At 42.3% G+C, this 22561-nt stretch overlaps 1 protein-coding gene across 1 annotated transcript in view; it reads left to right on the forward strand.

Annotated features, from left to right (window-relative positions):
• LOC140913618 (formin-1-like) overlaps positions 1-22336 on the forward strand; it is a 126842-nt gene extending 104506 nt beyond the window's left edge. Inside the window, exons 4-5 of the mRNA XM_073350344.1 lie at positions 21829-22013; positions 22298-22336. Coding sequence (XP_073206445.1) covers positions 21829-22013; positions 22298-22336 — 224 coding nt within the window. The remainder of the gene's footprint in view (positions 1-21828; positions 22014-22297) is intronic.
• The last annotated feature ends 225 nt before the right edge of the window (positions 22337-22561 follow it).

The raw sequence follows: 22561 nt of genomic DNA on the forward strand, positions 1-22561 counted from the left end.
ACCATCTTACAGTAATTTCATCTAGACCACATTTCCATGGTTTTGGTTCTGAGAGTATCACGTGGGATTGTGTCAGAAGCCATACTAAAATTAAGATATATCACATCTATTGCTTCCCCCCCATCCAGTAGGCCAATAACCGTGTCAAAGAAGGAAATTAGGTTGGTTTGGCATGATTTGTTCTTGACAAATCCATGTCGGTTATTACTTGTGACTTTATTATCCTCAAGTTGCTTACAAATGGATTGTTTAATAATTTGTTCCAGTATCTTTCCAGGCATGGAAGTTAGGTTGACTACTCTAATTCTCTGGGTCCTCTTTTTTTCCCCTTTTGAAAGATAGGTATTATGGTTGCCCTTCTCCAGTCTTCTGGGATGTCACCCATCCACCATGAGGTCTCAAAGATAATCACTAACAGTTCTGAAATTGCTTCAGCTAGTTTATTAAGTACCCTAAGGTAAACTTCATCAGGTCCTGCCAACTTGAATACATTTATTTAAATATTTATACCTGTTCTTTCCTTAGTTTGGTTTGCATTCCTCCCTTCTTGCTGTTACTATTAATTTTTACAATTTACTTTTTTAATAAAGACGGAAGCAAGTGGCATTAAACACCTCAGCCTTCTTGATGCACTCCTTCCCACAAAGTAGAAGACCTACACTTTCTTTCATCTTTCTCTTGCTCTGAATGTATTTAAAGAACCTCTTATTGCCTTTTATGTCCCTTGCAAGGTGTAACTCATTTTGTGTCTCAGACTTTCCGATTTTTGTCCCTACATGTGTGTGCTATTCTTTTGTACTCATCGTTATCAATATGTCCGTGTTTCCACTTCTTGTAGGATTCCTTTTTGATTTTCAGGTCATTAAAGAGCTCCTGATGGAGCCATATTGACCTCTTGCTATTCTTTACATTTCCTCATGGGTAACTAGATGACGCAATGCATACAGAACTCTTCCTTTAAGTAAAATCCTGAATTGAGCCTAACAGATATTTTTCTTTTAATTTATTGATCTATTTTTTTCCCTCATACTTTTCTTCCTGTAGTCCCAATTTTTTAAACTAGTTTTTCTGCCTTTGTGATTGTAGCACGGCGGGCACTCACTGCCACGGTGCCTCCTGCTGGTTAAGCAGGAATTAGCTCAGTTCCAGCCTCAGAGCACCTCCTGCTTACCGGTGTCTTCCTACCGGTGCCTGCTTCCTCCACTTATAGCACTTCAGGCCCCATATCCCTCTCGGACTCCGGTGCCCCTTACCTTCGGGTGCTGCCCCACAGCAATGCCCCCACACTCTGGGTCTCTCCTCCCCTCCCCCTAAGACCACATTGCCTCAGTGACCCACTGCTAGTCCTCATCTAGCCCCTTCCCTCAGGCATAGGCGCTGACTCTGCGGGTGTTCTAGGGCTGGAGCACCTCCACCTCCTCCTCCCTCCCAGTACTTCCCACCCTCACCCTCCCACCTAACAGCCATTTGGGAGTGCTTAAGACTTTCCGGGAGGGAGCGGGGACAAGGCGCGCTCAGGGGAGGAGGCAGAGAAGAGGTGAGCAGGGGCAGGGAATGGAGGAAGGAAGGGAGCAGGGATTTTGGAGAAGGTCTGGAATGGGGGTGGGGCAGGGGTGGGTGGGGGTTGAGCACCCACTGGGCAGAGGCAGGGCCGGCTCCAGGCACCAGCATTCCAAGCAGGTGCTTGGGGTAGCAGTTAGAAAGGGGCAGCAGTTCCGCCCGCCATGGTGGCAATTCGGCGGCAGCTTCTCTGTTCCGCCCGCTACAGCAGAAATTCGGCGGCGGCTTCTTTATGCTGTCCGTGGCAGCAGTTTTTTTTACTGCTTGGGGCGGCAAAAACTGTAGAACCGGCCCTGGGCAGAGGGGAAGTCAGCGCCTATGCCCTCAGGGGCAAACTGCAGTCTGAAGTGGCCACTCATCAGCGGCAAGAGGGTTTGGATCTGCTGCCTTTCCAGCCCCAGCTGCCTCCTTGCAACCCTAGTACCTCCCCTGGGCCTCAGCCTGGGGACTCACTAGGCCAGAGCTCCTCAGCTCTGCCTGCCTTTCCCCAGCCCTGGTCTGCCTCAGGTACCCTGCTTGCTCTCCCAGGCAGCCTGGTGCTCTCTGCTCCTCAGCTGGATCAAGAGTCTCCTCTTACTCAGCCTGCCCTTTTATCAGGGTCAGCTGACCCTAACTGGGGGTGGCCACACCTTTGGCTGTTTAGCCAACCAGCCTCCCCTGGGTGCTTTTAACCCTTTCCTAACCAGAGCGGGGTGACCAACCCACTACAGTGATACTTCCCATCAGGCAGTGAGAAATTATGTTGAAACATGCATTAGTGAATGCCCTTACATTGAAAAAAAACACTGGCAAAAAAAAAAAAAAGAAAGAGGGGAGGCCCTAGGAAATGATCAAAAAAGAGAAAAGATGGGGGCAAGGACATTAACTTTTTCTTAATCACTTTCTCTGCCACAATGCAATGCTTTTCCTTAATAAAATCCTATCATGATTATGCCAGTGGTATCTGATACAAAAATTGACTTTTGTAGAAACTGGATATGCTGATCATCATTATTAAGGATTAATTTACTTGAGTTTTGGTCAAGATGTTAAGTGTGCCAATGTGTTTTAAATAGGATGATAAAATGCAGTGGGAATTTTGTACTCTTGCATACTACAGAACTCACTGAGATCAGTAATTTTGAAAATGAATATACGATCTTTAAATACAACAGAATTTCAAAATAATATTTAATATATTCATAGTCCATCTCTTGTATTATTTATGACAGCAAATTACAATTGCAAATTTGGTATTTTAGTTAGAAAGCATGTTTTAACTTCAGGGCAGTGTCACATGAATATTCATTTAATTTGGAAATGGATTTATGCAAAACATGCATAAACCAGAAGATAATTGCTATGGTTGGTTCTCACAATAGTATGGAAATAAGGATTGTATTGTACACTTCCAGCAGATATAAACAAACAGTATAAACCTGACTTTTCTTTGATTTTGTTTTGGTTTGCTTTTCTACAATAAACATCACATATGCAAAGGCACTTGTTAAAGCTGGGCTTCAGCATATCCAATACTTATAAGATGCTAACTACCCATATTCCCTTTCTCTTTTTAGAAATGTAAGTCATGGTGCTTTATTTACCACCAGCATGTTGTATATTGAGAAAAGGAGTACTTGTAACACCTTAGAGACTAACCAATTTATTTGAGCATAAGGTTTTGTGAGCTACAGCTCACTTCATCGGATGCATACTGTGGAAAGTGTAGAAGATCTTTTTATATACACACAAAGCATGAAAAAATACCTCCCCCACCCCACTCTCCTGCTGGTAATAGCTTATCTAAAGTGATTACTCTCCTTACAATGTGTATGATAATCAAGGTGGGCCATTTCCAGCACAAATCCAGGGTTTAACAAGAACGTCTGGGGGAGGGGGTAGGAAAAAACAAGGGGAAATAGGTTACCTTGCATAATGACTTAGCCTCTCCCAGTCTCTATTCAAGCCTAAGTTAATTGTATCCAATTTGCAAATGAATTCAGCGAGAGACTGTTGAATTGGGAGTCTGGTTTTGAAGTTTTTTTGTTGTAATATCGCAACTTTCATGTCTGTAATCGCGTGACCAGAGAGATTGAAGTGTTCTCCGACTGGTTTATGAATGTTATAATTCTTGACGTCTGATTTGTGTCCATTTAGTCTTTTACGTAGAGACTGTCCAGTTTGATCAATGTAAATGGCAGAGGGGCATTGCTGGCACATGATGGCATATATCACATTGGTGGATGTGCAGGTGAACGAGCCTCTGATAGTGTGGCTGATGTGATTAGGCCCTATGATGGTGTCCCCTGAATAGATATGTGGGCACAGTTGGCAACGGGCTTTGTTGCAAGGATAGGTTCCTGGGTTAGTGGTTCTGTTGCGTGGTATGTGGTTGCTGGTGAGTATTTGCTTCAGGTTGGGGGGCTGTCTGTAGGCAAGGACTGGCCTGTCTCCCAAGATTTGTGAGAGTGTTGGGTCATCCTTCAGGATAGGTTGTAGATCCTTAATAATGTGTTGGAGGGGTTTTAGTTGGGGGCTGAAGGCGACTGCTAGTGGCGTTCTGTTATTTTCTTTGTTAGACCTGTCCTGTAGTAGGTGACTTCTGGTAACTCTTCTGGCTCTATCAATCTGTTTCTTCACTTCCGCAGGTGGGTATTGTAGTTGTAAGAATGCTTGATAGAGATCTTGTAGGTGTTTGTCTCTGTCTGAGGGGTTGGAGCAAATGCGGTTGTATCGCAGAGCTTGGCTGTAGACAATGGATCGTGTGGTGTGGTCAGGAGCTGGAGGCATGTAGGTAGGAATAGCGGTCAGTAGGTTTCCGGTATAGGGTGGTGTTTATGTGACCATCATTTATTAGCACTGTAGTGTCCAGGAAGTGGATCTTTTGTGTGGACTGGACCAGGTTGAGGTTGATGGTGGGATGCTCCAACCCCTCAGACAGAGACAAACAGGGGCCCTTCTACTACCCTTCTCCGCTTCCAGCCTGGTCGGGGACCAGAGCCTTTGGGCCGGGAGGAAGCGGAGGGGCAGGGGCCCTTCTACTTTTCACCACGGGCTTGGGCCCCTGCCCCTCCGCTTCCTCCCTGCCCAAAGGCTCTGGTCCCCGACCAGGCTGGAAGTGGAGCCCGGCCCAGGGAGCCTGGGCAGCTGTGGAGAACCACAGACCCTCACCTGTCTGGGATGGAGGGACCCGAGAGCAGTCCCAGACCCATGTTCCTGCCCCCCACCTGGGGAAGAAAGAGGGTCCATGGCTTCCCACATCTGCCCAGGCGGTTCCTACTATGGCCCAGCTCTGGCTCTTCATCCCTGCTGCCAGGCCAGAAGCCAGAGCCACATGCGCAGTTGTGGGGAGTCACAGGTCCTCCACTTGCCCTGGCTGGAGGGTCTTGGGGAGCAGGGACATAGGCCAGGGGCTGCTCGTAGGCCCCCCCCACTCTTGCTTCAACTCCCAGCTTGTCTGGGGGACATGGCCTCGGGGAAGAGGAGGGGCAGGGGCAGGGCCAAGGCCACAAAGGGGGAAGGGCCTTGTACTCCCCCCCCCCCACACACACACTTTTAGGCTGAATCTGTCACCCTGCCCAGAGCATGTAGAATCATAGAATATCAGGGTTGGAAGGGACCTCAGGAGGTCATCTAGTCCAACCCCCTGCTCAAAGCAGGACCAATCCCCGACTAAATCATCCCAGCCAAGGCTTTGTCAAGCCTGACCTTAAAAACTTCTAGGGAAGGAGATTCCACCACCTCCCTAAGTAACGCATTCCAGTGTTTCACCACCCTCCTAGTGAAAAAGTTTTTCCTAATATGCAACCTAAATCTCCCCCACTGCAACTTGAGACCATTACTCCTCGTTCTGTCATCTGCTACCACTGAGAACAGTCTAGATCCATCCTCTTTGGAACGCCCTTTCAGGTAGTTGAAAGCAGCTATCAAATCCCCCCTCATTCTTCTCTTCTGCAGACTAAACAATCCCACTTCCCTCAGCCTCTCCTCATAAGTCATGTGTTCCAGTCCCCTAATCATTTTTGTTGCCCTCCGCTGGACTCTCTCCAATTTTTCCACATCCTTCTTGTAGAGTGGGGCCCAAAACTGGACACAGTACTCCAGATGAGGCCCCACCAATATCCAATAGAGGGGAACGATCACGTCCCTTGATCTGTTGGCAATGCCCCTACTTATACATCCCAAAATGCCATTGGCCTTCTTGGCAACAAGGGCACACTGTTGACTCATATTCAGCTTCTCGTCCACTGTAACCTCTACATCCTTTTCTGCAGAAAAAGTTTTGGCCTTCAGAAAATCCCTGGCAATGAATTCCACACATTGACACTGAATTGTGTGAAGTAGTACTTGCTTTTGTTTGTTTTAAGCCTGCTGCCTATTAATGTCATTGGGTGACCCATGGTGGTTCTGTTATGTGAAGGGGTAAATAACACTTTCTCCACAGTATTCATGATTTTATAGATCTCTACCATATTCTCCCCCCCTCCCCCCGTTTAGTTATCTATTTTCCAAGTTGAACAGTCCCAGTCTTTTTAATCTCTCCTTATATGGAAGCATGGGTGGCTGGTGAATGCACCCTTGGGGGAGGCTAGCCCCCTGCCCTTCCCCCTCTGCCTGAGGCCATGTCCCTTCTGCTCCCCCGCCAGAGCCCGGAGCGCACACACTCCCCCACCCGTGGCCACTGCCCCCCACCCCCATGTACCCCAGCCCCAGCACTGGGCGGACAGCCCAAAGCGCCCCCGGCCCCAGTGTGGTCTCAGTGCTGGCAGGGGGTGTGGCCAGAGCACCCCACAGCTGAGTGGGCAGGCAATGCTGCTGGAGCACCCCTGGCCTCAGTGCCAGGAGGATGGGTGGCATGGTCTTGCACACCACGGCACCCAGCCTGCCTGCCTCAGCCTCTCAGTGACAGAAGGGAGCAGCAGGCAGGAGTGGGGCCTAGTGGGTGGGCCCACACTAGGCTGTTTCCATGTATGGAATCTATTCCCTATCCCTAATCATTTGTGTTGCCCTTCTCTGTATGTTTTCCAATTTTAATATATTTTTTTGAGGTGTAGTGACCAGAACTGCACACAGTATACTATGGATCTATATAGTGGCATTATGATATTTTCTGTTTTATTATCTATCCCTTTCCTAATGGTTCCTAACATTGTTAGCTTTTTTAACTACCACTACACATTGAGCAGATGTTTTCAGAGAACTATGCACGACTCCAAGATTTCTGACTTTAATGGAAACAGCTAATTTAGACCCCGCCATTTTGTATGTATATTTGGGTATCTGTGTTTTCCAATGTGCATTACTTGCACTTATAAACATTGAATTTCATCTGCCATTTCGTTGCCTAGTCACCCAATTTTTTTATCTCTTTGTAACTCTTCACAATCTGCTTTGAACTTAACTATCTTGAGTAATTTTTTATCCTCTGCAAACTTTACCACCTTGCTGTTTACCCCTTTTTTCCCCTACATCATTTATGATTATTTTGAACAGCACGGGTCCTAGTACTGATCCATGGGGGACCCAGCTATTTACCTCTCTCCATTGTGAAAAATGACTACTTATTCCTACCCTTTGTTTCCTATCTTTTAACCAGCTACTGATCCATGAGAGAACCTTCCTTTTTATCCTGTGGCTGCTTACTTTGTTTAAAAGCCTTTGGAGAGTGACCTTGTCAAAGGCTTTCTGAAAGTCCAACTACACTCTACCTACTTGATCACCCTTGTCCACATATTTGTTGACCCCCTTAAAGAATTCTAATAGATGGATGAGGCATGATTTCCCTTTACAAAAGCTGTGTTGACTCTTTCCCAACAAATCATGTTCATCTATGTGTCTGATAATTCTGTTCTTTACTATAGTGTCAACCAATTTGCTTGGTACTGAAGGTAGGCTTACTGGTCTATAATTGCCAGGATCACCTCTGGAGCCTTTTTTAAAAATTGATGTTATATTAGCTATCTTCCAGTCATCTGGGACAGAGGCTGATTTCAGTGATAGGTTACGTACCACAGTTGGTAGTTCTGAGATTTTGTGTCTGAATTTCATTAGAACTCTTGATTGCCTACCATCTGGTCCTAGTGACTTATTACTGTTTAATTTTTCAATTTTGTTCCAAAAACCTCTTCTATCATCACTTCAGTCTGGGACAATTTCTCATATTTGTCACCTAAAAAGAATGGCTCAGGTGTGGGAATCTCCTTTACATTCTCTGCAGTGAAGACTGATGCAAATAATTCATTTAGCTTCTCCACAACTGCCTTTTCTTTCTAGAGTACTCAGTTAGCACTTCGATTGTCCATTGGCCCCACTGATTGTTTGGCAGGTTTCCTGCTTCTGATGTAAGGTTTTTTCGTGTCTTTTGCTAGCTGCTCTTCAAATTCTTTTTTGGCCTGCCCAATGATGCTTTTACACTGGACTTGCCAGAGTTTGTTCCTATCTATTTTCCTCAGTAGTATTTAACCTCCAATTTTTAAAGGATGCCTTTTTGCCTCTCGCTGCCTCTTGTACTCTGTTTAGCCAGAGTGGCATTTTTTGGTCCTTTTTTTTTCCCCCCATTTAGGTTGAATACGTTTAGTTTGAGCCTCTATTATGATGTTTTTTAAGTTTCCATGCAGCTTGCAGGTATTCCACTCTTGTAAGTATTTCTTTACATTTCCATTGAACAAACACACACACAATTTAATTATATTACAGTTGTCATTACCAAGCGGTTCAGCTATATTCACTTCTTGTGCCACTTAGGAATAAATCAAGAATTGCTTCTCCCCCTGTGGGCTCCAGGACTAGCTGCTCCAAGAAGCAGTCATTTAGGGTGTCAAGAAACTTTATCTCTGAATCCCATCCTGAGCTTACCTGTACCTAGTCAATATGGGGATAGTTGAAACCCCCATTATTATTGAGTTTTCTATTTTGATAGTCTCTCTAATCTCTGAGTGTTTAATAATCACCATCACTATCCTGCTTTGGTGGTCAGTTGTATATTCCTACTGCTTTACTCTTATTATTCAAGCATGGAATTTCTATCCATAGAGATTCTATGGTATACTTTGATTCAGTTAAGATTTTTACTCTATGCTTTCTTTCACATACAGTGCCATTCCGCATGACCTACTCTGACATAGGGGTTGCCAACTTCCCAATTTCTGAAAACTGGAACCCCTGCTGCACCTCTTTCCCTGCCGCAAGGTCCCACCCTCTGCCCTACCTCTTCCCCCTCAGCCCCAAAGCCCCACCTTGTTCCACCTCTGTCCTAAAGATCCTATCCCAGGTTCTGCCTCTTCCCTCAAGGCCCTTCCCCTGCTCACCTCTTCCCCTCCCCTCATCACTGACTGCTCCACCCCCCTCAACTCCAGCATGAGCAGCCCCAAGGGACTTGCAAACCCCAGCTCCAGCAGGCTACCTGGGAGTGCAGGTCAGAAAAATTCCAGTGCCTGCACGGGAACAATCAGGCAGCCCTACTGGCGAGCTAGATGTGGCTTTCCTGCACAGCAGCCTTCCACCTCCTCCTGTGCTACTTACCCAGTGGCCCCCTTCCCTGTCCGCTCAAGCCCTCCCCAACCTCGAGCTGCCTGAGAGCTCAGCAGGGGGAATCGCTGGCTGGCGGGGCAGCTTGCATTCCTTTCCTCCTGGAGAGCATTCCATGTCTGCTGAGAGCCCCGTACCTCAGTCTGACTTCTATTGCAGCACTGCAAACCATGCTCCTCAAAGGGGCCACCCAAGCCAGTGCATGCGGGCTTCTGTGGGAGCCGCCTCTTCAGGGCTGGGCAACAGGTTTCCACTTCTCTCCTGCACTGCCCACAATAACTGTACTTTTGGTGTCCTGTCAATACATCTGACTGGACACTGCCAGGTCCCCTTTTCGACTGGACTTTCCAGTCAAAAACCAGACACCTGGCAACCCTACTGTAACAGGTCCCTCCTTGCCCTGCCTCTGTTCTGGTCTACAAACTACACAGAGACCCTTGTGCTGGTCCAACATCTTGTGCAGATATTTAGAAATAGGGTTGCCAACTTTCTACTCGTGCAAAACTGAACACCCCTGCCCCACCACTTCTCCGAGGCCTCGCCCCCACTCTCTGTATCCCCCCTCCCTCTGTTGCTCGCTCGCTCTCCCCACACTCACTCGCTCATTTTCACAGGGCTGGGGCAGGGGATTGGGGTGCGGGAGGGGATGAGGGTTCCAGCTGGGGGTGTGGGCTTGGGGTGGGGCCAGGGATGAGGGGTTTGGAGTGCAGGAGGGGGCTCTGGGCTGCGGGGTGGAGCTTTTCCATGTCATGTGCTGTGAAACTTGTGTTTGGGACAAAGGATGTACCAGCCAGATGGCAAAAGAATATAAAAGGTGGCTGCATCTTCCCCATTTTGTCTTCATTCCTGCTTCCTACTGTTGGAGTAACTTCTAAAAACGAAGCTCTGAACAAAGGACTGAATTACCCATCCAAGCTGTGGATGTGTTCCAGAGGGACTTTCATGCCAGCAAATTCACTAGAACTGCTAAGAATCTGATATATGGACTTTGAAATCTCTGTATGTATTTGATTGCTTTACCATTTAACAACTCTCTTTTTTTTTCTCTTTATAAATCTTTAGTTTTAGGTGCTAAAGGATAGGCTGGCAGCATGGTATTTTTGGGCAAGATTGAAACAGATATTGGCCTGGTAATGTGGCTGGCCCTTTGGGGTCAGAAGAACATTTAGTATAGTGAGCAGAGTTTTTAAATAACATGTCACTGTGCTGGACCTACATGCTAATTAGGAGGCAGAGAACTGGAATGCAATAAAGGGGACTGTGTGATTTCTTTTTTAGCTTCTTGTTAACCAGCATAGGAGATCAGGAGCACAGTTTGTGACTGGTTGGTGAGTCAAACTGTAGTGTTAACCACCAGTTCTGGGAGAATCTGCTCTCCTTTTTGCAGCCTGCCCTGACCTTAGCATTTCCAGTGAAGGCTGCCCTAGCCATTCCACGTCACGCACACTGGATTAGATAAAACTATAAAAACAAGTTTATTAACTACAAAGAGAAATTTTAAGTGAATACAAGTAATGAGGCATGAAACTCAGAAATGGTTACAAGAAAAATAAAGATAAAACGCAACTGGTGCCTAACTTAAGAAACTATGTTAAATTCAAAGCACAAGATTTTCTCACCACATGCTCTCAAGAGTCTTACTCACCAAACTTCTTAGGCCAGGACCCCTTCTTCTGTTGGCTGCTTCCTTTGTCCCTTCTTGTACAGTAAATCAATGGACAGAGAGAGAGGGAGGAGAATGGGTGACTTGGGGTATCTTCACCTTCTTTTTATAGTCCTGTCCCCCATTTTGGGAAGCATTTCCAGCTGGGAGCAAGGCAACAGGCAATCTGTGTGGCAGGGAACTCCATGCTGTTTCTTTGCTAAGATATAGATTTTTTGCCCCTGCCCCCTTTTCTGTGGAAGAGTGGCCACTTAGCAAGTAATGGCCCATCAGCCTTGATTACACCTGGCTGAGGCATTAGCTTGCCCTTTGCCTCTGAGGAATTGGTTTGGCCTCTCCTCAGCCTTCTCTCAAAAATGTACTTTTAGTCATGATGTCAGCTTATGTTTATAACTTCACTTATAACACTGCTAGGTGCATTTTGCCATGATAATATTGATCAGCAAACTGTGAGGTATTTAAATGACCTCTCACAATGCATACTTTGTACAAAGATTATTACAGTAGTGTGCAGGGTGTGGACATGGGTACATCTGTCACAAATACCAGGACCTCAAGTTCACCCATCTTAGTATTTAGACTTCTTGCATTTGTATACAAGCGCTTATAAATTTGTCAATATTTAGTTTTCTGCCTTCATGCAATGTAATTGAATAGGACTGTTTCTCTTCAGCTCCTGCCTGTACTTTATCAACTTATATGCTCTCCTCTTTACTAGGGTATAGAGAATCCCTGTTAATAGATTCTCCCCTAAGGGAGGTGCATGTCCAAACCATGTGTTCTTCTGCACCTGTAGGTTTTTACCAGCCCTTAGTTTAAACGCTCCTCTATGACCTTTTTAATTTGACATGCCAGCAATCTGGTTCCATTTTGGTTTAGGTAGAGCCCATCCTTCCTCTATAGGCTCCTCCTTTCCCAAAAGGTTCCCCAATTCCTAAAGCCCTCCTCCTCTACCCCATTGTCTCATCCATGCATTGAGACTCTGCAGTTCTGCCTGTCTGTCTGGCCCTGTGCATGGAACTGGAAGCATTTCAAAGAATGCTACCATGGAGGTCCCGACTTCAATCTCTTACCTAGCAGCCTAAATTTGGCCACCAGGACCTTTCTCTTACCTTTTCCATGTCATCGGCATCTACATGTACCATGACCACCGACTCCTCCCTAGCACTACACATAAGCCTATCTAGATGTCTTGAGAGATCCACAACCTTTCACCTGGCAGATGGTTTACCATACGGTTCTCTTAGTCATCACAAACCTATCTATCTATATTTCTAATACTCAAACTCCACCTTACTATTATCTGTCTCTTCCTGATAACTGGGGTCCCCTCTCCTGGAGGGATATCCTCAGTGCAAGAGGATACCATGACATCATCTGGAAGGAGGGTACCAACTATGGGATCATTTCCCTCCTATCCAGTTTGATGTTCTCCTTCCCTGAGACTTTCCTCCTCCTCAACAGTACAAAGGCTGTCATACTGTGGGGATGGAACTACTCTACTGTGCCCAAAAGTCTTGCATATGTACCTCTCTGTCTCCCTTAACACCTTCAGTTTAGCTGCTCTGGTCTCAAGAGCCCGGTACTTGCTCTCTGAGGGCCGTGAGCTGCTTGCACCGAATGCACTAACATGTCACATGACCACAAGGCAGGTAAACATACGTGCTACATTCAGTGCAGTAAACTGGATAGCCCCCATTCTGCTGCTGGACTTCTGCCTGTGTTAATTTTACTGTTGCAGATTTTTTGTTTTGTTTTGTTTTTTGTGTGGGAGGTGCTTGGCCTAAGGTTAGAGAATGTTGGAAGGTTAGAGAATGTTGGGTATTTGCTGGGTCTCTCGTTCCCCCTCTAAACTTCCTTGCAAAACTCCCGTTTGCTACTCCTGTTCTCTAACTCGTGGGGTCACTTTGGAGCTGGCTTTTTTAAAACCCATTTCTGCCTGAGTAGCCCTACCCCCGGTTAAGGGCTCCGAAAGGGATCAAAGCCTCATTAAGGAGTTCTCAGCCTTGCCTAGCAAGCCCTGAAGACCAACCTATAAACTTCAGTCAAGCAGGCACATGGAAAGCAGCAAGCACACGACAAACAGACAACAAACTCATTGTGGCTTAGTTCAAACCTGATTGGGCAGGTGGGGAGGGAGGGTGTGCAGTGAACTGGTCAGAGTCTTGTGCTGTTGTCCAAAGTGCCTAGCCCAGCGTCTACAGTTTTCTGAGTTGGGAAAATTTTATTCAGCATGCATAAAGCTTTCAGTGCAAACCATTTTGCAATTTCAGTGTCTCCCTAGTGTCCAGATTTCTTCCCCCTTGTCCTCAGGGCTTCTCTGCAGAAAATGTGCCTTTCATCAGGGCACAAAACATTTAAATCAAAACAATATCTCAGTCTTTAGTAAAGACTATTTTCATGTAAGGTTTCTATCCCCAGTTGTTTTAGTTACAGACCTAGTCACAAAATGTTGCAAAATATATTTATTTAATGGAGGAAAGTGTTTTTCCCCTCTTGCTAAATATGTTTAAACTGTTTTTGCTAAAATAGGTAGTGACCAAGCTTGAAAAATCTCAGCTCAATCACTGACGGTTTTGAAAAGTGGTAAATGACTGACAACAGGGATGTAGAATGAAAATGTATATGCATCCTAAACTTAGGGTGTAGAGATATGGTTATGGAAGATTGTCATTGGAGATGTACCCTCAAAAGGGACTGTATTGTGAGTGTAGGAATTTGGAGATATGCCCTGGAGGCAGGGGTTGGGAACACTGTATGGCTGTGTGCAGCAGTTCACCAGAGAAATGCTCCAGTTTGTTTTATGGAAGTTTTATTCCTTTCTTATTCACTGGTTTAGTTATTTAATGAAGTCCAAGATCGTAACAGAGGGGATTCTGCTGCTTCTGCTATCACAAATTATTCTTGACTTATTCTTGTCCAACAGAGAGAAATTCTGAATATTTAATATAATTTATAACTTCTTTTTTCTCTGTTTGGGGTATGCCAAATATTAGGCAAAATACAGCATCATTCTATAGTGAAATTAAGCAGAAGACACTGCTGAAGCCGTTCCTGGCTATTGTATGTCTGTATCCGGTAGTTGACTCTGTTCTTAATTTGATAGTGTCATAAATATAAAGGGAAGGGTAAACCCCTTTAAAATCCCTCCTGGCCAGAGGAAAAATCCTCTCACCTGTAAAGGGTTAAGAAGCTAAAGGTAACCTCGCTGGCACCTGACCAAAATGACCAATGAGGAGACAAGATACTTTCAAAAGCTGGGAGGAGGGAGAAAAACAAAGGGTCTGTGTGTCTGTCTGTATGCTGCTTTGGCAGGGGACAGAACAGGAATGGAGTCTTAGAACTTTAGTAAGTAATCTAGCTAGGTATGTGTTAGATTATGATTTCTTTAAATGGCTGAGAAAAGAATTGTGCTGAATAGAATGACTATTTCTGTCTGTGTGTCTTTTTTGTAATTTAAGGTTTTGCCTAGAGGGATTCTCTATGTTTTGAATCTAATTACCCTGTAAGGTATCTACCATCCTGATTTTACAGGGGTGATTCCTTTACTTCTATTTCTATTAAAAGTCTTCTTGTAAGAAAACTGAATGCTTTTTCATTGTTCTCAGGTCCAAGGGTTTGGGTCTGTGGTTACCTATGCAAATTGGTGAGGTTTTTTACCAAACCTTTCCCAGGAAGTGGGGTGCAAGGGTTGGGAGGATTTTGGGGGGAAAGACGTGTCCAAACTACGTTTCCCAGTAAACCCAGTTAGAGTTTGGTGGTGGCAATGGATATTCCAAGGACAAGGATAACATTAATTTGTACCTTGGGGAAGTTTTAACCTAAGCTGGTAAAAGTAAGCTTAGGAGGTTTTCATGCAGGTCCCCACATCTGTACCCTAGAGTTCAGAGTGGGGGAGGAACCTTGACAGATAGCAAATTGTTTTCTCTGCTCAACACAACATAATTTCCCATAAGTGATCAACTTCACACCAGGAATTTTGCTGTTTTCTATCTGTTGAGTATTACTGGGCACAAGAACTACAGTTCAGAGCCGTTTTTTTTCAGTTTGTGATACAGAGAATTAAGACACAACCACTGAATAGTTAAAGCCTTAACTCAGGAGGATAAACCCTTGAATGCATATTAAATAAATACTGTCATAGCTAAAAAATTTCTAATAAAATGAAATCTAATACAGCTTGATTGCCATAGAAAAGCAATTGCTTAACTCTTAGAATTAAAGTGAATCCACAAAATTCAGTATAACATTAAAGACATTTTCAGTTTCATTAAGCTATCCCACATTTATATAGCAAAACATTTCTCAGGGAGCATGTTCTGTGTAAACAAGATTGTGAAAATTACTTTGCACCCGCTAGTCATGAAATGTGTTATGTCTGCAGTGTACTTGATCTCCAGAGAATTTGGTACCTTGGGGCAAATAAGAATTCTAATGTCACCGTTTAGAGGGGGGGAAAAAAAGCTATAATATTCTGCTTCATTCCTTTACTGGATAAAATTGCTATGCTTTGGTAATTAATTGATTGACTAATACATTCTAACTAGTTTTCACAAAACCAAATTTATTTTTGTCAAAGCCTTTTTGATGTGCATTTCTTGTTTCATTTTATTCCTTTCTGCTTTATGGCAAACCCTTGACTTGATGTCTATACGACTAGAATACTATTGCATTTGGAATTCTCTCAGACACTATGATAGATTGGGCTATTGTGCTCATTAGATCATTTCCCATCCCTTTGTTTTCCAAAACACATATTATGGAGTATGGCATATGCCTCCTCCATTATATTATTATACAAAAACTATACTGGTATAAGGTCTGCAACCACGAGAGGAGGATTTATTCAGTTGAATATTCCCATTGAAGTTAATGAGACTATTTTACCGAATAAGGGTTTGCAAGACCAGGACATAAACTGAATAGACAGTCAACCTCCCATTCTGGTGACCCAGAAGCCAATCCAAAACACTTTAATTTGAGAATCTCCATCCTTAAAGGTTTTTAAGGCCTGGCTTGACAAAGCCCTGCCTGGGATGATTTAGTTGGGGTTGGTCCTGCTTTGAGCAGGGGGTTGGACTAGATGACCTCCTAAGGTCCCTTCCAACCCTGATATTCTATGATTCTGTGAGAAGTATGAGATCTTTCAGAAATACTGATGTTATTTTAGAGCTTGTCAAGATTACATTTGAACTGGATCAGAGCTAACACATTGTTTGCTTTTAATGTTAAGTACTATGACTTTGAGCCTGGAAAGGCATCTGCATTAGTCCGTGGTGGGCTTGTGCATGTTTGAATACCTATGCAGCATCTGAGCCGAGGACAGTACACTCTTCTTTCCTCTTTTGCATTATACAGTACCATGTCAGTTACACTGTTATGAAACGTAAGAGATGCAATTTGAATATTGTTTATCACTAATGTTTTGTAGGAAAAAGCATTTGTCTTTAGAATATATTGTATAAAGGATGGCAAAGTTATTTGCAAATCTTATCTAGACAGAGAATGTTAATTAACTTCAGGTAGCTCTTATAAGCAACTTTCTACTTGAAATCTAAATCTGTGCGTTCTCCGCTTAATACAGCGTTATTTAACACAATCTGATTTAAACTAACCTCTGATATTACATGCAGATTCATAAAAATAAGTCCAATCATTCCAGTTCTTTCACTCAGGATGATGCAAAATTTTCATTCTCTGGTTGGTGTTTTGTACCTGTTCGTTCCTTCCGTGTCTCAAGCATTTAACTTTACAATTTTTAAAATATTTTTATTTCCATCTCAAGAGTGCATAACTCAACAGACTTGAAAATGCAAAATGCTTGTATTTAAAATATGCTAATAATTTTTCTAATTGCCAATGTTTACATTAGGTCTGACTCTGAATAACTTTATTTGGTTTCAGAGTAGCAGCCGTGTTAGTCTGTATTCGCAAAAAGAAAAGGAGTATAGTGGCACCTTAGAGACTAACCAATTTATTTGACCATAAGCTTTCGTGAGCTACAGCTCACTTCATCGGAATGCATCCGATGAAGTGAGCTGTAGCTCATGAAAGCTTATGCTCAAATAAATCGGTTAGTCTCTAAGGTGCCACTAGTACTCCTTTTCTTTTTATTTGGTTGAAACTACTGCAGGGTTTTGCTATCTAATTACTAATTATTCAGTGAAAAAGAATTGGTACAGCTCTGAAAACCTATGTATGCACTTGGTAAAAATAAATGACTACATAACGTAAAATATTCACATTTCTTATCTGTAGTTTTTAAAATATCATAGTGAAAAGTATATTAACATCAGGGAGAACAAGACTTGTTTTCATTGTACATATTGGGTATTGGGATACCATTCGAGAAAGGTGCTTTATTAAATATATAAACACATAATTACATCTAAGATACACTGAAGGTATCTAAAACACCTTGACTCAGCATATATATTTGGTTTTAAGCCCAGCAAATCCAGGTTACAATCTGGTCCTGTAATAGTGCTGTCTAGAACCTGAATGTCTTAACACAATTGGGTCAGGTATGCAGAAAGTCTTTCAGTTTAGGTGAATTAAATACATTACCATTAGTATGTTTCCATTTTGGTAATCTAATTAGAATTTCTATCTTTGGCTATAAGAGTCTTATTTTGAATCTTAGTTGTGATAGTGAGCAGGGCTCATTAATCAATCAAAACCACATGCTACTAATAATATGTGTGTTTGTTCTGACTATAACTCCATTGTAGAATACTACATACATTTGGTCTCTCCTGTTCATGAGACTTAATTTCAAAGTCTATTAATGTGAAAAACTGTAGTTGATTGTTCTTTTATATATGGACTCAGGCAGTATGCATATTTAATCTAAACATGTGTGTAATGCAAAAGGAAAAGGAGAATAGGATCCGTTTTATTTGTTACAGGTATTTTTACATTCTGAACATGAGCTGCTACATTACAACAAAATATTATGATATTAGTTTTTTGTTTTATATCTAGTGTATCCTGAACACTCGAATTTCAATTGAAAAATGTAGAAGAATATTGTTTAATATTCAAATAATGCTTTGAGAACTGAAGTCTAAATATTTTTAAAACATACTTTTTTAAAAAAGTAAAAAAATAAATTTAGTAACTGTGACAGTTTTAAATAACTCATGAAAGAAGGAAACTCAGTTGTGGAACTCCATCCTCAGTACACTTATGGCATGTCTATACTACAAACTTAAGTTGTCCTATGTTAGGTTGACTTACAGCCACTGCAGTAATTACTGCAGTGGTTCATGTCAAAACTACCCTCCTGTCGGTGTTGCGCATCCTCACCAGGAGCGCTTCTATTGACTTAAGAGGGGTAGTGTGGGGGGCTGAGAGCTCAGGCTCTCAGCTCTGTGCACAGTTTCCCACTGGGAGCCCAGCTCCCTCCACCATTGCCCTCAGCTCCCCATTCCCTGCTGAGAGCCTGGATGGGAGCGGCTTTCTTGTGAATTTCTCGGCTCCAGCTTGGAGCCGTGAAATTGACAAGAATGACAGCCAACAGATGATGTAAGTAACCTGCATTGTCTATGAGGACACTCCATAGCCTTAACTGCACCAACATAATCTCTGTGCCTCTCGTGGAAGTAGAGTTATGTCGTTCACTTACATTGGTAAGCTGCCTTACATTGACCTAACTCTTTAGCGTTGAACAGGCCTTAGTTGTATCTATATATGATACATTGATTTCAGTGCACAGCTCTCCAAATAGGTACAAATAGAAATGGGGCATTAAGAAGAGTTTCTTCCTAATCTATAGGGTCAAAATATTCAAGCATGGACATTTAAAATTAGGAATTAATACATATTTTTATCATCTAAATAAGTGGCCTGGTTTTCAGAGAGATGGAATGTTCACAGTTCCCAAGTTCAAAGTGACTTCATTATTAGTTAAAAGTGTGCATGACTTTTGAAAATCAGGCCACTTATTTAGGTATGTAAATATGGATTTAGGTTCCTAACTTTAGTCATCTGAGTTAAATGTTCTCTCTCTTGATGTAGTGGTTATACAGTTGGAGGTTTTACAGTTTTTACACACTAGGTTGCACTCATTTAGGAAAGGTAGATCTCTTTCACTTCTCTTTGAAGTATGATTTATTTTATATAGTCAAGCTGCAGCTAACTGTGAAGCTTGATGGGGTCTTTTTTTTTTAAACTATTGACCAGACAACAACTGCTATCCCCTAAATGGTTCCTAGCTGTGTAGAGATCTCTGTTAAATCATACTCTTATCGATCATCGAAGATATGGACTTTATTATTGTTAGCTGTATTTGTGGAAGGAACCAGACAATGCACTTGCTTTGTGACTGTAGTTAAATCCTCAGCATCTTTATGCAATATTTTAATGTTAATGTAAGAAGGAAGGCAGTAGATGGAGAATAAAATTAGATATATTAAAATGTTTGGATTTTACTGTTGCTACATTCATTTCTCTGAAACAATCAAAATTTAATGGCCATCTATGAAAACTCCTGACTGTGTCTCACTGTAAGTGGATTGACTTATTGGAGCCTGTATCAGATAAATCTATATTTATGCGCTTGAATAAGCAGATTTTGGATGTATAAGTCCACAACCTTGTTCTAAATCTTTTACCTTCCACAAAGTTGAAGATTTTTTCTGGCCATTATAGTCAACTGTAATCCTTGGCTCCATGTGTCCATGCAATTAGATTCTGTACGTGAAATTAGCTGCTGTGGCATGTGTGACACTACGCCCCATATTCTTCATAGAAATATGCTTAGGATATGAATATGGCATTACTAAGATGTATGTTGTGCAAGATGGGTCATGTGAGATATCATTGGAAAGGTTAGGATTTGCTGAATGTGATAATCCTATTTGTATGCATGTATTATTTCTGCATCTGAAGTTAGGAATATTAACTATGTATCAATTACAAAAGTGTCTGCACCTGGGGAACACCCACCAGACTAAATGCAATTAGTCTGGCTGGTTAGTCAATGAACCATCAGGGAGAACAATGGGATTTTGGAAATGTTAATCTTCACCTTCCTGAGAAGCTTTCTGGGATGCTGCTTTGACACTGCAGGGTCACGTGATCTTGTCACCTGGTACTGGACCCTATCTTGGCCTCCTCGTATATTTCCAGTAATAGGGGGTGGGGATCAAACTGGGAAACAAAGGATTCCTGCCATATGTAAATCCTATTTAAGGCAGGGAAGTGAGTTACTCAGAGCTCCTTCTTCATTGAATCCCCGCCCAGGATGACTGTGGAGAATATCTAAGAAACAAGGACTGGGGGCAGGGTGGGTGAAGAGCTGAGCCTGGGCTGGAAAAGGTGTCTGGCCTGTGAAAGGAATGCCTAAAACAACATTTAGGGTAAGAAATTACTACCTGTAACCAGTTTCTTTAATGTATTAAACTTAGTTTGCATGTTTGCTTTATTTGCTCAGGGATCTGCTTTGATCTGTTTGCTATCCCGTATAATCAGTTAAAATCTATCCTTTGTAGTTAATAAACTTGTTTTGTTTTCTTTAAACCAGTTTGTGCAATTCATAACTGGGGGGAAAAAAGCTGTGAATATCTTTCTCTACATTGAGGAAGGGGGTGATTTTTACGAGCTTACACTGTACAGATTTCTGGGCAGCGCAAAACAATACGATTTTAGGTTTACTCTCCAGAGGGGATGTGCACTTGAGTGCTGGGCAATTCCTGAGCTGAGTCTTCCTACGCAGAGCTGATTTCAGTGTCTGTTTTTCTGCAACTGTGCGTGTCCCTATCTGTATGTGTGCTGGAGGAGGCTTGAGAGTCTGGCTCAGCAGGATAGGGTGAGGGATCCCAGGCTTGTGAAACGGGCAGGATCAGTGGTACCCCAGTATATCAAGGGCACCCTGGAGAGGGGGTGCAACCCATCACTGCATGGTAGGCCAAATTTATGCCAGGAGCAAATTTTATATCTAATTTATAAATGTCTTATTTTTTAAATAATCTAACGTTGGATAACTTAATATCTGCAACACATATGGTGATGGTTTTAATAAAATTAGGCTGGCTTTGGACTTGAAGGCCAGAAATTGTGTACACTGTAGGCTAAGCATTAGCTCTCTTGGCAAGAAAATTAAATTCAATCACATTTCACTTAATTACACTAAACTGCAGTATCTTAGGATAAAACCTCTTCATTGGATTAGACATTCACGTTTTCTGAAAATGTTAACCTTCTTGCTGGCCACCACACTGATGGTTGCTTGCCATTTAATTAGATGTTGCATCAATTATTTGAATTATCATCATATTCTGATTTAAATGCATTTTATATAGATTTGGGTATTGCTCCGGTGTTGTCCTGAAGTTACTGAAAACTTAGGATATTTATTTAGGTGCCTAAATATGGATTTAAGTTTAACTTCATGCAACCAAGTTTGAAAATGTCGGCCTCAGTGTTTCACGTTAAGATGTCAAAAATTAAATTAAAAGTGTACAGTTACATGTATAGTCATAAGTCATCTGCAAAATGATGATGTATAGCAGCAAACTGTTAACAAAGTTTGTTTAGCATGCATATTTCCATCAGAATATTGTGGAGATTGTTGTGCAGTGTATGCGTGTGCATGCACACCTATGGTAAAGTTACAAGAAAAGGCAGACTGTGTGTGTCTATATACATCATTCAAAATGTTCATGCTTTGAAGGATTCACTCACTTTGTTAGATTTATTGCTTTTGCCGTTTGAAGGATGGGAATAGGAACCATTGTACACTGAAAATCACAGTAAGCTAACAGAAAAAGAATACTACCTGTACTACTGTACATGTTTAGGACCAGATCTGTGGCAAAATTACAGTAATTGCTTTGACATTAGAAGTATTATAACTTTATATATATAATGTATAATTTTCCTTGTTCCACGGAACAAGTCACTGTGGATTAAAAACCATCTATTTATACTTTTTAAGCCATTTTGGTTTTAAGGACTAGTGTATGTTGGTACAACATTGGACAAAGTCATCTTTGCCTAAGTGCCATGGGAACTTGTGGGGGGGTGTGTCCCTAATTATACTCAATAGAGTTCTCATTGATGTGGATAATTCTTTTCTTTTTGTTAAAATCTTGTAGGTATTCCAGCAGAGACTGCTTTGAAGGATGGCTTCACTGAACAACCAACTAATATAGATGTCACAAACAGAGATGAAGATGTCTCGGTTTTGGGTTGCAGGTTGGGACAATCTGTGCCATTTGCAGATTATAATGAGGGAGAAAGAGTCAACAGAAATATATTGCATCTGAGCCTCGACCTGAATGTAAGTAGTTCTCTGAAAGACAGGGTAGGTTCATACTGGTTTTTGACCAACAGGCACTTAATGAACGCATTAGTTTTTTATTACAAATAGGTTCCAAATGATCTAAAACAAACTTCTTGTTTTAGGCTGGAGTATGACTTCCAGTTAGCTGCAAGGCCATTGAGTTTTCAGGAAATGCAAATACTCCTCCAAGGGAGGAGGGGAAGACAGTATAGAGCATGCACATTTGCTAGGTTGAAATATATAACAAAATTACGGTAATTTTTTTGTTAAACCTTTTCTAGCAGCTATTCGTTACTGATTCAGTATGTAGTAATGCTTGAAACAAAACAATGTGTAACAGTGACGTCTATTGGCAGAGATACTAGAATTGATTTAGAATAATTCAGTCTATTATATCACTGAACTTGAGCTCATCTGGTATTTTATCTTTGAACTGTTTTTAATTGTAGCTTTTTGTCCATCTCACCCTCACTTAATTTGTTAAAATAACTATTTTGACTGTTGTTGTGCTACTGTGATAGTACATACATAAATTACATCTCACA

This window comes from Lepidochelys kempii, chromosome 6 (assembly GCF_965140265.1).
Source record: "Lepidochelys kempii isolate rLepKem1 chromosome 6, rLepKem1.hap2, whole genome shotgun sequence".
Lineage (NCBI taxonomy): Eukaryota > Metazoa > Chordata > Testudines > Cheloniidae > Lepidochelys > Lepidochelys kempii.